The sequence below is a fragment of the Cataglyphis hispanica genome, chromosome 8 (genome assembly GCF_021464435.1).
Source record: "Cataglyphis hispanica isolate Lineage 1 chromosome 8, ULB_Chis1_1.0, whole genome shotgun sequence".
In the NCBI taxonomy this organism is placed as follows: Eukaryota; Metazoa; Arthropoda; class Insecta; order Hymenoptera; family Formicidae; genus Cataglyphis; species Cataglyphis hispanica.
This window is the reverse complement of record NC_065961.1, coordinates 1581152-1594494: the sequence shown is the minus strand read 5'-3', so window position 1 is coordinate 1594494 and position 13343 is coordinate 1581152. Positions and strand designations below refer to the sequence as shown.

The window sequence follows — 13343 nt, the reverse complement described above, 5'->3', positions numbered from 1 at the left end:
TAAATTTAATGAAATTTGATGAATTAAAATAAATATATATTTCTCAAATAGATTCGCTTCTTTGTTGAATAATATTTTATACGTTTCTCTCGATATGGATTATATTTAATTTTATATAATTTCTATTGTCAATTTTCGCAGCTTCTCAATCGAGCACGGTGAGCAGTGCGCCGTCCGTCGGTCGACGTCCCGAGGAACCACCGACCTCCAGGATTCCGTTCCACCGACAAGGCAGCCAATCGCAGACCCAGGGCGAGGACACCGAGGACACGATGAAGAATCTGCGAAAAACCTTCGCCGGCATTTTTGGGGACATGTAGACCGAGAGATATGGCCGACGTAGCGAGAGCGTAGACGTCGGACGCTCTCGCGGTGAGGTAGCTAAAGATAACACGTCGGCAACATTAACACGAACTCACGAATTTCTTCGGAGATCCCTAAGCATGTTCGACGATTGAATCCCGACGCGCCAATGATCGTGCAAAAGTACATGACGCGGAGCATGTAGATATCTATATATTTGCAGATTGTCGTAGAAAACTCTCGCGCGTAATTGCATGCCGCGCGAAGTGCACTATTAATGCACTAGTAATCACATGAATTTAATCGAAGAAAATTGTTGGAAAATTAAAGGCCAAGCGGGAAATAAGATTGGCGATAATTGCGTGCTTCGCGGAAACATCGAGAGATGAGAATTTCCCGCGTTCAACGATTTATTAAGCTAACGCGCTGTATAATGAGGTAAGTCGTGTATATTGAAAAAAAATCATGGTCGTGTGTATGTATGCATACATTGGAGAATAAAATAGTATGTGCTATATATAATCCGTGTAAACGAATTAAATAAAAGTTAGGCAAGTTCAGTCGAAAAAAAAAATGGCAACTTATTTAATAATCAGCTTTGATGTTCGTTGAATTTTGCTACCGCGATATCCAGTGAAGCATTTGCATCGCGTAAATCGTATATAAACGCGCTTTCTCACCATAAAATGCAAGGCAATCATTCCGTAGGCCCCTGGCGTCTCCTCAACCAGTTTTACTTCGAGCACCCACTTTTAGGCTTAACGTTTGGATCGTCGTGTGTCATATTGTCATTTAAGGGAAAAGGCATTGCGAGATAGAAATTAAGGCAGGCAATAGGCGTCTTTCGGGCGATCTCGCAGTGTTTGTAAAAATATTCATACGCCTACGTCATTCGAGATAATCGAAGACGACAAAAAAAAGAGGAGATTCGGGCATTATTCTGAACATTTGGCTAACCGAAACTGCGAGCGGTCGTTTGGTTTCATGGTGGACTATATAGGTCGGAAAAACAAATGTGTAGTTGTCTCTACTTTTAAGCGCACAAGTAGTTTTTAAGATAAATCGGGAGGGGAAGGGGGATGTTTCTCGACATTGCGGACAAAAAGTTGAATTGAATTTTCGAGATACATATTCGCGAGTTCTTTCTCTCGTCACGCGATTGATCGACCGAGACATATATCGCTCGTGGAAAATATAATTAATTCGCTAATAAGTTTCTCACAAGAACATCTCGCAAAATTCACGTTCACGTTCACGATAACAAATTTAATCGCGCATTCTGAGAGAGAGAAAGAGAAAAAAAAGTGACGACACTTTCTTTTCCTAAATTTTCGTACATCGCGAGCCGTTGTCAAAATCGCACGAGACAAACGCGCCGTCGATGGAAAATTCACGAAAATTTGGTCGCTATGTTTTTTAGCATTAAGGAATCGTACGAATTCGCATATGCGTTGCATCTTGGCGCGAGAAACGGAAGGATCGATCGAAAAATAATTCGACTAGAACGGGCATTCGATTGTGCATGCAACGCGGAAGAAGATAATATCCCGATACATAGATCTGCAAATATATACATATACGCAAATAAACAGGCTGAATATAATGTACCGACGAAGTGTATTAATTAAATGTAGCTACGCGAAACACAGTACGGAGAAAGGTAATTTTCAGCGAATAATCGGATTTAACTTAATATAAGACTAACGAAGGAAAACCGGGAAATAATCGACCGTGGTTTCAGCTCTGGGAAAAGGAAGGCTTGACATTTGCAATTTGACAAATGTGGAAAATCTGAATTTCGCTGAAGAAAGAAAACATAGTCGTTAAATGTGATGGAATATTCGAGAAATATCAATTAATGTCATCAATCGATATGAATATATATATATATATATATATATATATATATATATATATATATATATATAAAAAGGAGAAAAGAAGAGCGTAACTCTTCAACTATTGACTATTGAAGAGAGCAAAGAGAATGTGAATTTATTTGAAAGTATAATCTCATTTTTGGAAAACTCTATATACGTAATGGAAATTTTACATTATATACGGTTTCGTCGTGTCCTTTTCGCGGTTTTCTGACTGCATAAGTAATAAATAATTGACGGTTTGATTTTCATGTGCCTTGACACTAAAGTGTCCTTCGTATCACATTGTTCGCGAGAGATTGACAAGTTCTGAAACGGATAAAAAAAAATTAATTTTTGAAAGACATAAATTACGACGACAATGCTGGTCAATGCAACGAACGTTGACGGATGACGTAGATGTAGACAACGGTATTTTGAGGCAGGCATTGCACTTTACCGCGTGATCTATTGTTTGTACTTTTTTATGAATCTCAATCTCATTCCATTTGTATATTCGCTGAGACACACTGTTTCTTCATTGATCTTCGCCGCAGCGGAGAAGCGCGCGCGCCGTCCAAGCTTACATTCGTTACAACATCTATGCCCTTTCGAGATCAAGAATGTGTTATATAAGTAAGTGGTTGTATATATAAATTTTCGCGGGAATATAAAATTACGATTCTAACAGTGTTTTCGATTCTGCAATACGTAATGATAAAATGTCTTCCGTGCGTTGCGAACTGAATATTTGAAGCAGAAGATCTCGTGTAAGCGAAACAAAAATGTTTTAGCCTTTAATAAGTAATTTTTCTCATTATAAATAGTTCAATAATTATATTTCTGTAAATATATTTTTAAAAATATTGAACCTTCTAATTCATATATTAGAATATTCCTTTTCACTGTTTTTCTTCGCGTTGGAAAAATTACTCAAAATTTTAGCAAGTTTCGCGACAAGAGCAGAAATTTGCGCAATCAAGATTAAACAGGGAAGCAAAGACTGCACAGTTTAACTCTCGACGCACAGATCTCTGGTTCCGTTTTTCAGAGCTGACGCCACGGTACGGAGAAGAGCAATCAAACAATCATAATCACGTCACTACGCGGAGGTCAATCGATCATCAACACTGGATGCGTAGACGCGGTTAAAGATGAAGGATATCTCAGGGCTGCGAGTCTAGGCACTAGATAACATAGAAAGTAGAAGCGGCGACGCGTGCATCCACGCACAGTCAAGTCAAATCATCGACGTCAACTTCAAGCGACCAAGTGGATAGAGTTAGCATTCGCTTGTACGGAGAAATTCTTGTGACTGTGATCCTCGGGATTTTTTCTGTATAAAAGAAAACTTTTCGCGCGCATTTTGTTCGATCGATCGCTTTTCTCGATAAACATAATCTTACTTCTTTTTTTTTAATAATATTAATCAGATTTTCCGGATGTTTAAAATCTTATTAAAGTGCTTAATAAATTCATAAGAAAAATGTGTATAGTTTATCAGGTAGTATATTACAATTTGAAACCAGCAGTTATTATTAAGTTTTGTGTAAAATTAAAAAAAAAACAATATATAAATGTCTTTCATAAAAATCAATTGTGATTAATAATTTAAGTTTTCAAAATATAATTTGATTATACATATTAAAAATATAAATTTTCTTATTTTCTATCATACTTGCAGTATTTAAAGAATTTTCGATATTTGATTTTAATATAACAAACGTGATGATCTACGATCCTCATGAACTGATTATTCGAACGATTATACGCCGATCTCGACTAGCAAAACAGCATCGGGCATTTTATTGCTTGGATCAAAACTTATCGAAGCGTTATCCAGTGACACATTTAGTTATGATGACTGTGTAGTGTCGTGAGCGGTAGCATTTCTCATTTTTTCGTTTCGTATGCACCGATTGCACCGTAGCTACCAAGTAATAATGCACCAGCAATATCTGTAGATTAGCACAGTAACCATATATCGCAATCTCTTCAATTTTCTAGGATATGCGATCGTGTTGCTGTGTGTATGATTGCGCCCACGAGTAATAAATAAATAATAAATATTGTTTTTCCTTGCCGTGCGTAAAGTTCGGTCTCACGATTTCGCATAAAATATATACATGTATATGTGCATATATATATATATACAGCACACACACGCATACTATATTTCATATAAAATCGCATTAATGAGAATTCACCGTAATTTCGTTTCTCCTCCGGCACTTTTCAGCCGGGATGGCACTTATCTTCGTGTTGCAAACATTATTCTTGCAGGACCGCAGTCTTCAAAATATTACGACTGTGCCAGCATTCTTTAGGTAGCGCAAATACATTCGTACAAGATTTATAATAATGCAGTTACACGAAGAGAGTTCTGAATTATGTAACGATGTAACACCGTCTAACACCGTTCCGGAAACTCATCAATGCGCCATTTCCAGTTGTAAATTAGTGATCTTCGTAATATCGATCGTTGTGCATATACAGCTGAATCGTGTTTCGCCCTTCGTGCGAGGGAACGCGAGCCTATTGACGAACCATAAGTCTCCCACCTCTTACCCTTCAATCCCACCCTCACAATCCCTCGACGATCCTCCGATTATCGCGAGAGGATCGTGCAATAAGTTACGATTCGCGCGTCTTTCGCGCCTCTCGGTAGATTTTATGTAACGCTCTTATATACGTATATCCTTCACTGTGCTTTCTGAGCATTCGTCACTGTACATCGAGGAGAAATCTCTTACGTACATATCATCTTGGCGGTGCGCGATCGCTGAACTTTAGTGCCTCATTTCCTTCTCTTCTGTTTGCTTTAGCCGAGCAGTAGTGACATGGAGTTAAAGTCTTTATATTTTCCTCTCACCTTCTTCCCTCCAACAAATATATATATATATATATATATATATATATATATATATATATATACAATGGAATAGCTAGATGCATTTATCATATGTTAAATTCAGCGTCGTACGATTAACAAATATCTGATTGCAGATGAGAAGCAAGTTATCTCGTTCGAGATAAATTGAATTAAATCATTATAACATTAATTAAAGTTATTTAATTAATGTTAGAGATTTACTTGCAACAACTTCAGAATTCACACTTCAACGTTTATACGAACGGCTCATGATAAGACTCCATGCGACTACTGCTAAGTTAACAATGAATAATCGGATTGTATTGTTACGCTTTTGAAAACGCTAAAGTCTCGATACTTGAGGAAATAAATGCGTTCGCATTTTTGTGTTGGAGAATTATTTTAAGAACTTAAGTACTCGAGCAACGTTATATAATATTGTGGCCGCCCGAAACACCAAAGTCTGTAACTTTATAAGTGATGTACAACGAAATTCATAAGACGCGTTTTTCCAGCCTTCATCTTTATTTCTGAGCTGTGGCAGGCCAATAGAGGATAGAGTACGCATCATCGATTTACCCCCGATTACACGACGGCTCGTCCTCTTGATAATACTCAGTATGTATCTCTGTGTGTACGAACTTAATGTTAAACTCGGATGGTAAACTTGCGAGGAAAGTAACGATAATAGCAGTAGGCATGTAGGCGCGACGAGTATATACGTTGCAGCCTAATATCGTCGCATTACCTCCTTGATTTCAATGCGTGCTAGCCACATGTATATGATACCCATTCACATACATGTTTATATATGATCGCACATAACACACACACGCGCACACACACACACACACACACACACACACATATATATAAACATACGTTAACACAAAAATTAAATCGTATTGTAACGCTATATAAGTATTATTACTGTACGATATAGTGTCGATGTTATTTAATCCCCGTTATTACATTAAAGTCAGCCTATCGTGCCGAGGAAAGCAAGATATCGAGATATATTTATCGCGTTAAGATTTCAGGAAGACACAGGTCTAACTAATTTACGTAGATTCGTTAGGGATCGTAAAAATTAACATAATCGATCGGAGCGTTGAATTTATGCAAGATATATGATATACGTATGTAATCCACACAGAATACAGATTCGTAGATTAGTAAAAGACACCGCGTCGACGAAAAGCTAAAGGCCGTCATCGTCGCTCTTATTTCGAGCGGAATAATATTTATTGAGCGCAAGCGCGTTGATCATGCTTCCAAAAGAGAGAGAAGGAGAATCAAAACGTGACGATTCGATAACCACGAACCGACCACCCACGCGGGAGAAAGGGCTGAATCGAGGTCATCGTATGCTCGAAAATCCTCACTGACTTTTGTGAATCGGTTGACGTTCACGCGCAGTGAATCGTGAACCAGCAATGATGACTTCTGACGTTGCCGCGTGCAAAGTGCGTGCAATTCAACCATCACACACACAAAAAAAAAAAGGGATTGAATTGTAATGGATGACGATACGAAAGGATTATTCGTTCGTGATGAATTGGAGTGCGATAGAAAAAAAAATGCAAGGTGTACCAGTTTCAGAATAGTCTGAATGTATAGCGACTTTTTCTGTCCCCATTACAGAAACTCAATGCATTCACATCGCATTTTGATGATTATATCGTCAATTTCATATCTCGAGATTTGTCATAGCTTGTATATTTTCTATCGCGTCGCGGATTAGATTCAACTTTGACCGTCAATTATGAAGATTCATCAGTTTACATAAAAGAAAAAAGAAAAAAAAAATTAAAAGTGAATATCTTTACATGATTATATCAAAGTCGGGATCATAAAATTTCTTCGAAATAATTAATAATAATCCACAAAATAATCAGATTTGATTCAATATTATGTGATTTAAAATAAGAAATAAAGAAAGTTCGATTCATGCAAATCGATTTTCTGAACAAGATGAGAACAAAAATCGGCTTTTCCTCCGCAATTGGAGAAATCGCGAACGGCACAGCGAGAATCGGCGCGTTTCTTTTTAACGATAAACTTTCAACGGTACTTAAGGTCACAAGCGTATTTTTAGTGGTCATTGAGGACAACGAATCAACAGAACGAGTCCAAGTGTTGGAAACGAAAGAAGGAAATCAAAGGACGATTATATATGGAACAACGTCCGAGTAGTATGTCGCGCGCGCCTAGATTAGCGCGCGCTTATCACTTATATCGTAACGTATGAAAATTTGTATAAGTAAATACCGGAGTAAGCATGTGAGGAGGATTAAATCACACACATAAAATGCGAGTTCTATCTGTCATCGTTAATTACTAAGGATTATCAGAGTTTGGAGAAGCTCTAAAGTTAAGCTGCAATCAAGCATAAGAGTATAAGTTTATAACCTGTAGCGAGGATACGCGAAGGAGTGTAGTACAATATTAACAAGAACGTGTATAAATATATATGAAGAGTATAAAAAATATATATATAAAGACAAATATATATAAATACAAAAACATGTAATTATTCCTATGATATGCAACGTTAAGCGTTGGATGTACATCGAGATGCTCGTTGCGACTGAGCTTTGTCATTTGATTAAACATTGCGATCTGAAATATCGCTCTTAAATATCTTGAGATGTTGAAAAGATTACGAGGATGATACGCTGTTTCATCCAGTTTGCGAAGCAGCTCAAGCCGCTTCCTATTAATAAAAAATAAGAAGAGTGATCGGCAACGAGCATCGTGATCGATGTATGTGTACGTTGATCATGAAGAAAATCTTTTCCGAGATAGTCTACAAAATTAAATGTAGAGATAGAGAGTGTAGATCATTTTCAGAGCCAGATAATAAGGTCGAAGCATGCTGTTTTTTGCCTAACGTGTGCTATTCATATAAGCGTACATTCGAAATATATGCGATAGATATCGAAGAATGAGAGAAGAATTATTGACTTAACTTTTGTGAATTTTGAAGGGCATTGGACTCGCGGCATTGCTTTCTTCTAAAGTTTTTGTATCGGTATTTTATATATTACGATAATTATATATTGCGATAAAAAAATTTGTGTAAAATCAAAGCAAAACGCAATATTGTCGAGTAAGATTTCTCGATTATTAATATAATCAATAGATATTTTTATTTAGAAAATTTTCCTGCGTAACACACATTTTTTCAAGAATAACAAGTATAAATATAAATATCCTCATGATTTTTTTGCATTTTCGAGATTTCAGCCTCGAATGATTAATTGATTAATGAATACGATAATGGTTTCTCAGAGCGCTTAATGCTACATTTTGGAGTGGCTCGTAATTAATCCAACAATGATATCATCAGAACAATAGAGTAGAACAATAGCAATTAATGCGTCGCAAGAGTCTTCTAAATAACAAAAAAAAAAAAAGAAAAGAAACATGAATGTGTATCGATCATTACTCACCCCTCATTACCTGTTGCCATAATAGATTATAAAACATTTCCAATGTTTCCTAGTCATTATGGTTGTTACGATAAATCTTACTCTTGAATGTGTTAAAATAATAGATCACCATTCTATAAATGTCCATTACGTTACATACATACATAAATATATATAAATATATATACGTTACGTTGTCATTGAAATTACCATTCCCAATGTATTATCACATTAATGTGAAATGTGGCAATTAATGCGAATGTCGAAGTGTTATAAATATTAATGTGTAATCATCAACGACACTGTGTATGCGCAATGTTTTTTCCAATTAACGATTAGGCGATTACGTATATAGATGAATCGCATCGATATAATGAAACAAAAAAAAAACCGAAATGATATTAATCGTCAATAATAATTGCAGCAATGATAAATGAGATATCCATAATATGCATTAGATACGGGACGTTGTGTGTACGAAAACGTCCCGATGTAGAACCTGTTACATTATTATGTTTAACGCGATATACGTAAGCTGAACTGTAATAATAAAAATATATAAACATAAAATATATATTACATGCATGTCATTATTTTTGTTTAATATCCTGACATCCTCCCAATGTCACATGTTCATAATATTCAAAAAGATTTAAACAATTCAATTTATATATGTGAAATTTTATAAATTTATTAGCCTTTTCAATTTTTATTCTAAAATATATATTTAAAAAACAATCAGAAATATATCATTTGTTCAGAATCAATCATTTCTACTAACAGTAAGATCAAAAAGTAATGCATGCGTTAAGGCAATAAAAAATTCATCAACTATTATATACATTATTATCTCACATTAAAAAGTAAATCAAACGAGTTACACAGTGATGTAAAATTTAAACTAACGATTTATCGAGTTCTGTGTTAAGCGAACAATTTCTGTACATTCCCGCGCGGCCAAGCGCGGTACTGAAAGAATGATTTTGAGGAAAATATATCGTCGGCACTGTATGAATTGTCGGTGCGTACCAGCCATAATCCATGGATGTTGTCCAGTAACAAGGATGAGAAGGAGGATTCTCCATACCGTAACCTTTAAAAACGCCTGTGGAAGTCATTAACAATTAATAAATAATTAATGCGTATTGTATTTAATACTTATAAAACTAAATATACATGTTATAATTTTAATTTCATAAAAAATTAATCTCAGCATTAGCTGCAATAATTGCTCATGATAAGTGATGATTGCTGTGAAAAATTATTTAAAAGAATTACTTAATATATATGTTATGTAAAATATTTCCCACGCGATTTCCTCGCGGATGTATGTTTGTGAATATAAAAACATCTCGCTTACGAGCTTTAGCTTCTCGAGCCTATGAATCAATCTCTGAACACTCGTACGGTATTTGATACGCCAAGCTACTGCACTGATATTGACCGTGAATTGTTCCGGGATCGTCCACTAAAGAACCGCGTATCTTGAAACCAGGATCCACAGTAATATTCTTCATTTTCGCAAACGCCGCCATGTCCACGTTACGGAGATTATCGTTATTGTTTAGAAAGAGAAAAAGTAAATTGTCCAGACCTTGAAAGCTATCGGATTTTAGCGCGGTCAATTGATTGCCGTTAAGCCAGAGCGAGCTCAGCGACTTCATATGTCGAAAGATACCGGTCGGAATGGCCCTCAATCGATTTCTGCCCAAGTCGAGTTCGTTTATCTCGTTAAGACCGCGAAACACGTCGGGATGCAGGGACGAAATCTTGTTACACGACAGATAGAGGAGATCTATGTGCGATAGACCGTTGAACGCGCCGATTGGTATTTCCGATATCTCGTTCGAATCTAACACCAGCGTTTCCAGCTGTCTGAGCCCCTTGAACATGTTTCTCCGCAACGCGAGCTGGTTGTTGGTGATGTAGAGCTCGTGCAACTCCGAGAGGCCCTTCCACGCGCCGGGTCGGAAGGCTGAGATATTATTGTGATCCAACAATAGAGTCTCCAGACTGTTCAGTCTCGCGAAAGCACCCTCCTCCACGTTAATGATCGTGTTGTTTCTCAGGTCTAAATAGGTGAGTTCATCGAGAGTGCCAAAGTAATGTCGGCCGATACTCGACAATCGATTGTCGCGGATATAGAGAGCGGATGAGTTGCTGACCTCGATGAAGGCATTCCTAGCGACGTCAACGATCCCGAGGTTCTCCAGATGTAGCTCGATGTCCTCGATCGTCTGTACGGCGTTGACGTCCTCGAATGCGACGTCGTGAAGAACGTCGCCGTTCTCCAAACAGACATACAGGTGATTGTAAACCTGACAGTCAGCGTCCTCCGTGAAAACGATCGCGACGTTGCCCGATAAGAAGAGATAAATGAGAAGAAGGAAGCACATGGTGCACTCGGAGGCTGAATGTGCACTGACCTCGTGTGCGTCGGCAATTTCTTCGCGTACACAGCGTGACTCGAGATATTATTAGGTGAATATACATATATCAACGATAAGCTGTACGATACACACATATACACGTGCACACTTCGGCATAAAACATTTCGCATTATCTTAGATTTAATAATTAATTTATAAACTATTGAGAACTACATGACGGATAACGTTATCTTCTAATATATATAACTCTTGAAATATATTAGTTAACTACGCAAAAATTTTATCGAAAATCTATTAAACATTAGCTAAACAAACAAAATTTTAAAAAATATATGACTTCTCAAAATAAATAATTCAAATTAACATTCATAAAAACATTAATAAATTTAAATCATTAATTGTAATTGTAATATAGATGCCTTCTTTATAATTAAAATTACAAACAAAAAATTATTTTTAATTAAAATCATAAAATCATATATTATATAATTACTAATTTTTTTAATTTAAAAAAAAAAATAATAATGATGTGTGAGATAATGATATTTTTGTTGAATGATAAAATATGTATTTGTCGTTTAATAATGATTTAATTGTTTAATGTATATAAGCCATCAAAATATAATAGATAGATGTAATAAATTATAATAAAAATCATCTTAAACAATATACACTTTTCGGCAAAATTATTTTCTCAAAAAATTTTCAATCCCCATATAAATTAACATTTTTGCATAAAAACATCTTCTGCATTCTGCAATAAACAGACAATATATCTGCATACCGGAAAACAACAAGAACTTATCAATGATGAATAAAAGGACCATATCAGAATCTCACACTTTACAACACGCAGCGATAAAAAATTCAGGCGCCATTCGGTCCGCATATATTAACTTTGTGTACGATTTAAGACGAGTTACTTGTAAAAAGATTCATTGGGACATATATAAAAATGCTCGTAGGCAGATAAGATTCGACGGGTGCAGTGATCGGCTCTGTGCCGACTTATTAATAGCCGAACATTATCAAGCCAGCTACTTGTGACTTCTCTGGACCAAAATATATAAAACGAAACGATATATTCTTGTACGAGAGAATGCCTATAACTAATGTTCGCTGATGTATTCAGAAAATAATTCTGTCATGAGTAAAATTACGTTTTATTTCTATCTATTTAATGCGAAATAGCAATACGCTGCTTTTTCATTTATATTAAAGATTGTATATTTTGATATAATTCATTCACAATAATTATAATTTCCTTTTTTATTTTTTCATGCTTTGATGACGCTTGAAAGTTTGCAAATGCATCAGGATAAAATAGTATTTAAATAAGGGTGTGTAGGAGAACTATCGGATTTACATAGCAATTTAATTTGAAAAAAGACTAATAGCTTCGTATTACGTAATCGTGTTTGCAATATTGAGTTTCAAGAACAGGTAACATGTAAATCGCATCAAATTGCATCCGAGAAAAACGAGACCCACTTGTTACCACATGCATACATGTTGATATGCGTACATATTTTCCAATTTTCAAAAATTTTTTGCAAGAATATAACTTGAAATGAAATATTATCTAAAAAGTTGATATGTTATTAATTTTTCGAACTCACTTGGATACATGAATTTTGATGGAAGATTGTAGGTTCGGTAAACCTCGTCAGTGCGCGGACCAAGATAATCCGGAAATTTTTTGTCACTACAAGAGCACGGTACGTCGACCATTTTTCTATTACGTTAACTTGATACAATATATTTAAATTTTGTTAGATAATCTTCAACAATTAGTAATTACGCTGCATGCTTAAATTCACTCGCGTAAAAGTCCGCCATGATTATTTGGTTGCTGTAGAAACGATATTAGAGGAGTATAATTGATTAAACAAAAATGCGTATGCGATATATATAAACCTATGTACAATATTTATATTAATATACAAAGAAAAAGATATTAATTATTTATTAATCAAGTGGGTTTTGGATAATTTTGTTTGCATCGTATGTGTAATTAGTCGACATCGTAAATTGCATTATTGTCATTTCGTAATGAATTGCTAAAATGTCATAAAACAATAATTATTATTACCTATGTATGCGTTGCACCTAATAAATTAAAGCTAAACAATACATATACGATGTATACTCTAACGCTATTATGTAACCAATAGTCTTCAACATTGTATAAACATGAACGCACGTGGAAATAATTAAGCATTCATGTTTTTCTCGATATACTATTTTAAAATTTATTGTAACTTGTTATCTGCGTAGATAAAGAAAGTATCAAAAATCTTCAAAAAATACTTACATCTTACATATTTTAGATTTAAACAGATATTAAAAAAAGAAAAAAAAAATATATATATATATATATATATATATATTTTCAAACTTTGCAGCTAAATTTTATACACAGAAATGGAAATTTATGCATATACAGACATAGATACGGGCCCCCTCTAACAGTTCTCAGATTAGG

The 13343-nt window shown here is 35.3% G+C and overlaps 4 protein-coding genes across 6 annotated transcripts in view; 1 reads left to right on the top strand and 3 right to left on the bottom strand.

Moving 5' to 3' along the window:
• LOC126851404 (synapsin) overlaps nucleotides 1-9042 on the top strand; it is a 47041-nt gene extending 37999 nt beyond the window's left edge. For both annotated transcript variants that reach the window (XM_050595341.1, XM_050595340.1), the window contains exon 11: nucleotides 142-9042. In XM_050595341.1, coding sequence (XP_050451298.1) covers nucleotides 142-320 — 179 coding nt within the window. In that variant the 3' untranslated portion in view covers nucleotides 321-9042. The remainder of the gene's footprint in view (nucleotides 1-141) is intronic.
• Nucleotides 1-13343, bottom strand: part of LOC126851428 (metalloproteinase inhibitor 3) — a 154852-nt gene that overhangs the window by 28713 nt on the left and 112796 nt on the right. The window lies entirely within an intron of this gene.
• LOC126851298 (piercer of microtubule wall 1 protein) lies at nucleotides 9134-9586 on the bottom strand. The gene has a single exon (XM_050595079.1). The coding sequence runs from the start codon at nucleotides 9584-9586 to the stop codon at nucleotides 9365-9367; it is 222 nt and encodes a 73-aa protein (XP_050451036.1). The 3' UTR covers nucleotides 9134-9364.
• On the bottom strand, nucleotides 9432-10931 carry LOC126851424 (insulin-like growth factor-binding protein complex acid labile subunit). The gene is made up of 2 exons (XM_050595391.1): nucleotides 9829-10931; nucleotides 9432-9573 (listed from the first exon to the last, which is right to left on the bottom strand). The coding sequence occupies exon 1, from the start codon at nucleotides 10862-10864 to the stop codon at nucleotides 9848-9850; it is 1017 nt and encodes a 338-aa protein (XP_050451348.1). The 5' UTR covers nucleotides 10865-10931; the 3' UTR covers nucleotides 9432-9573; nucleotides 9829-9847.

Bases quoted from the DNA above. Each gene is read 5' to 3' on its own strand.
- LOC126851298 (XM_050595079.1), bottom strand. From the start codon at position 9,586: ATGACTTCCACAGGCGTTTTTAAAGGTTACGGTATGGAGAATCCTCCT.
- LOC126851424 (XM_050595391.1), bottom strand. From the start codon at position 10,864: ATGTGCTTCCTTCTTCTCATTTATCTCTTCTTATCGGGCAACGTCGCG.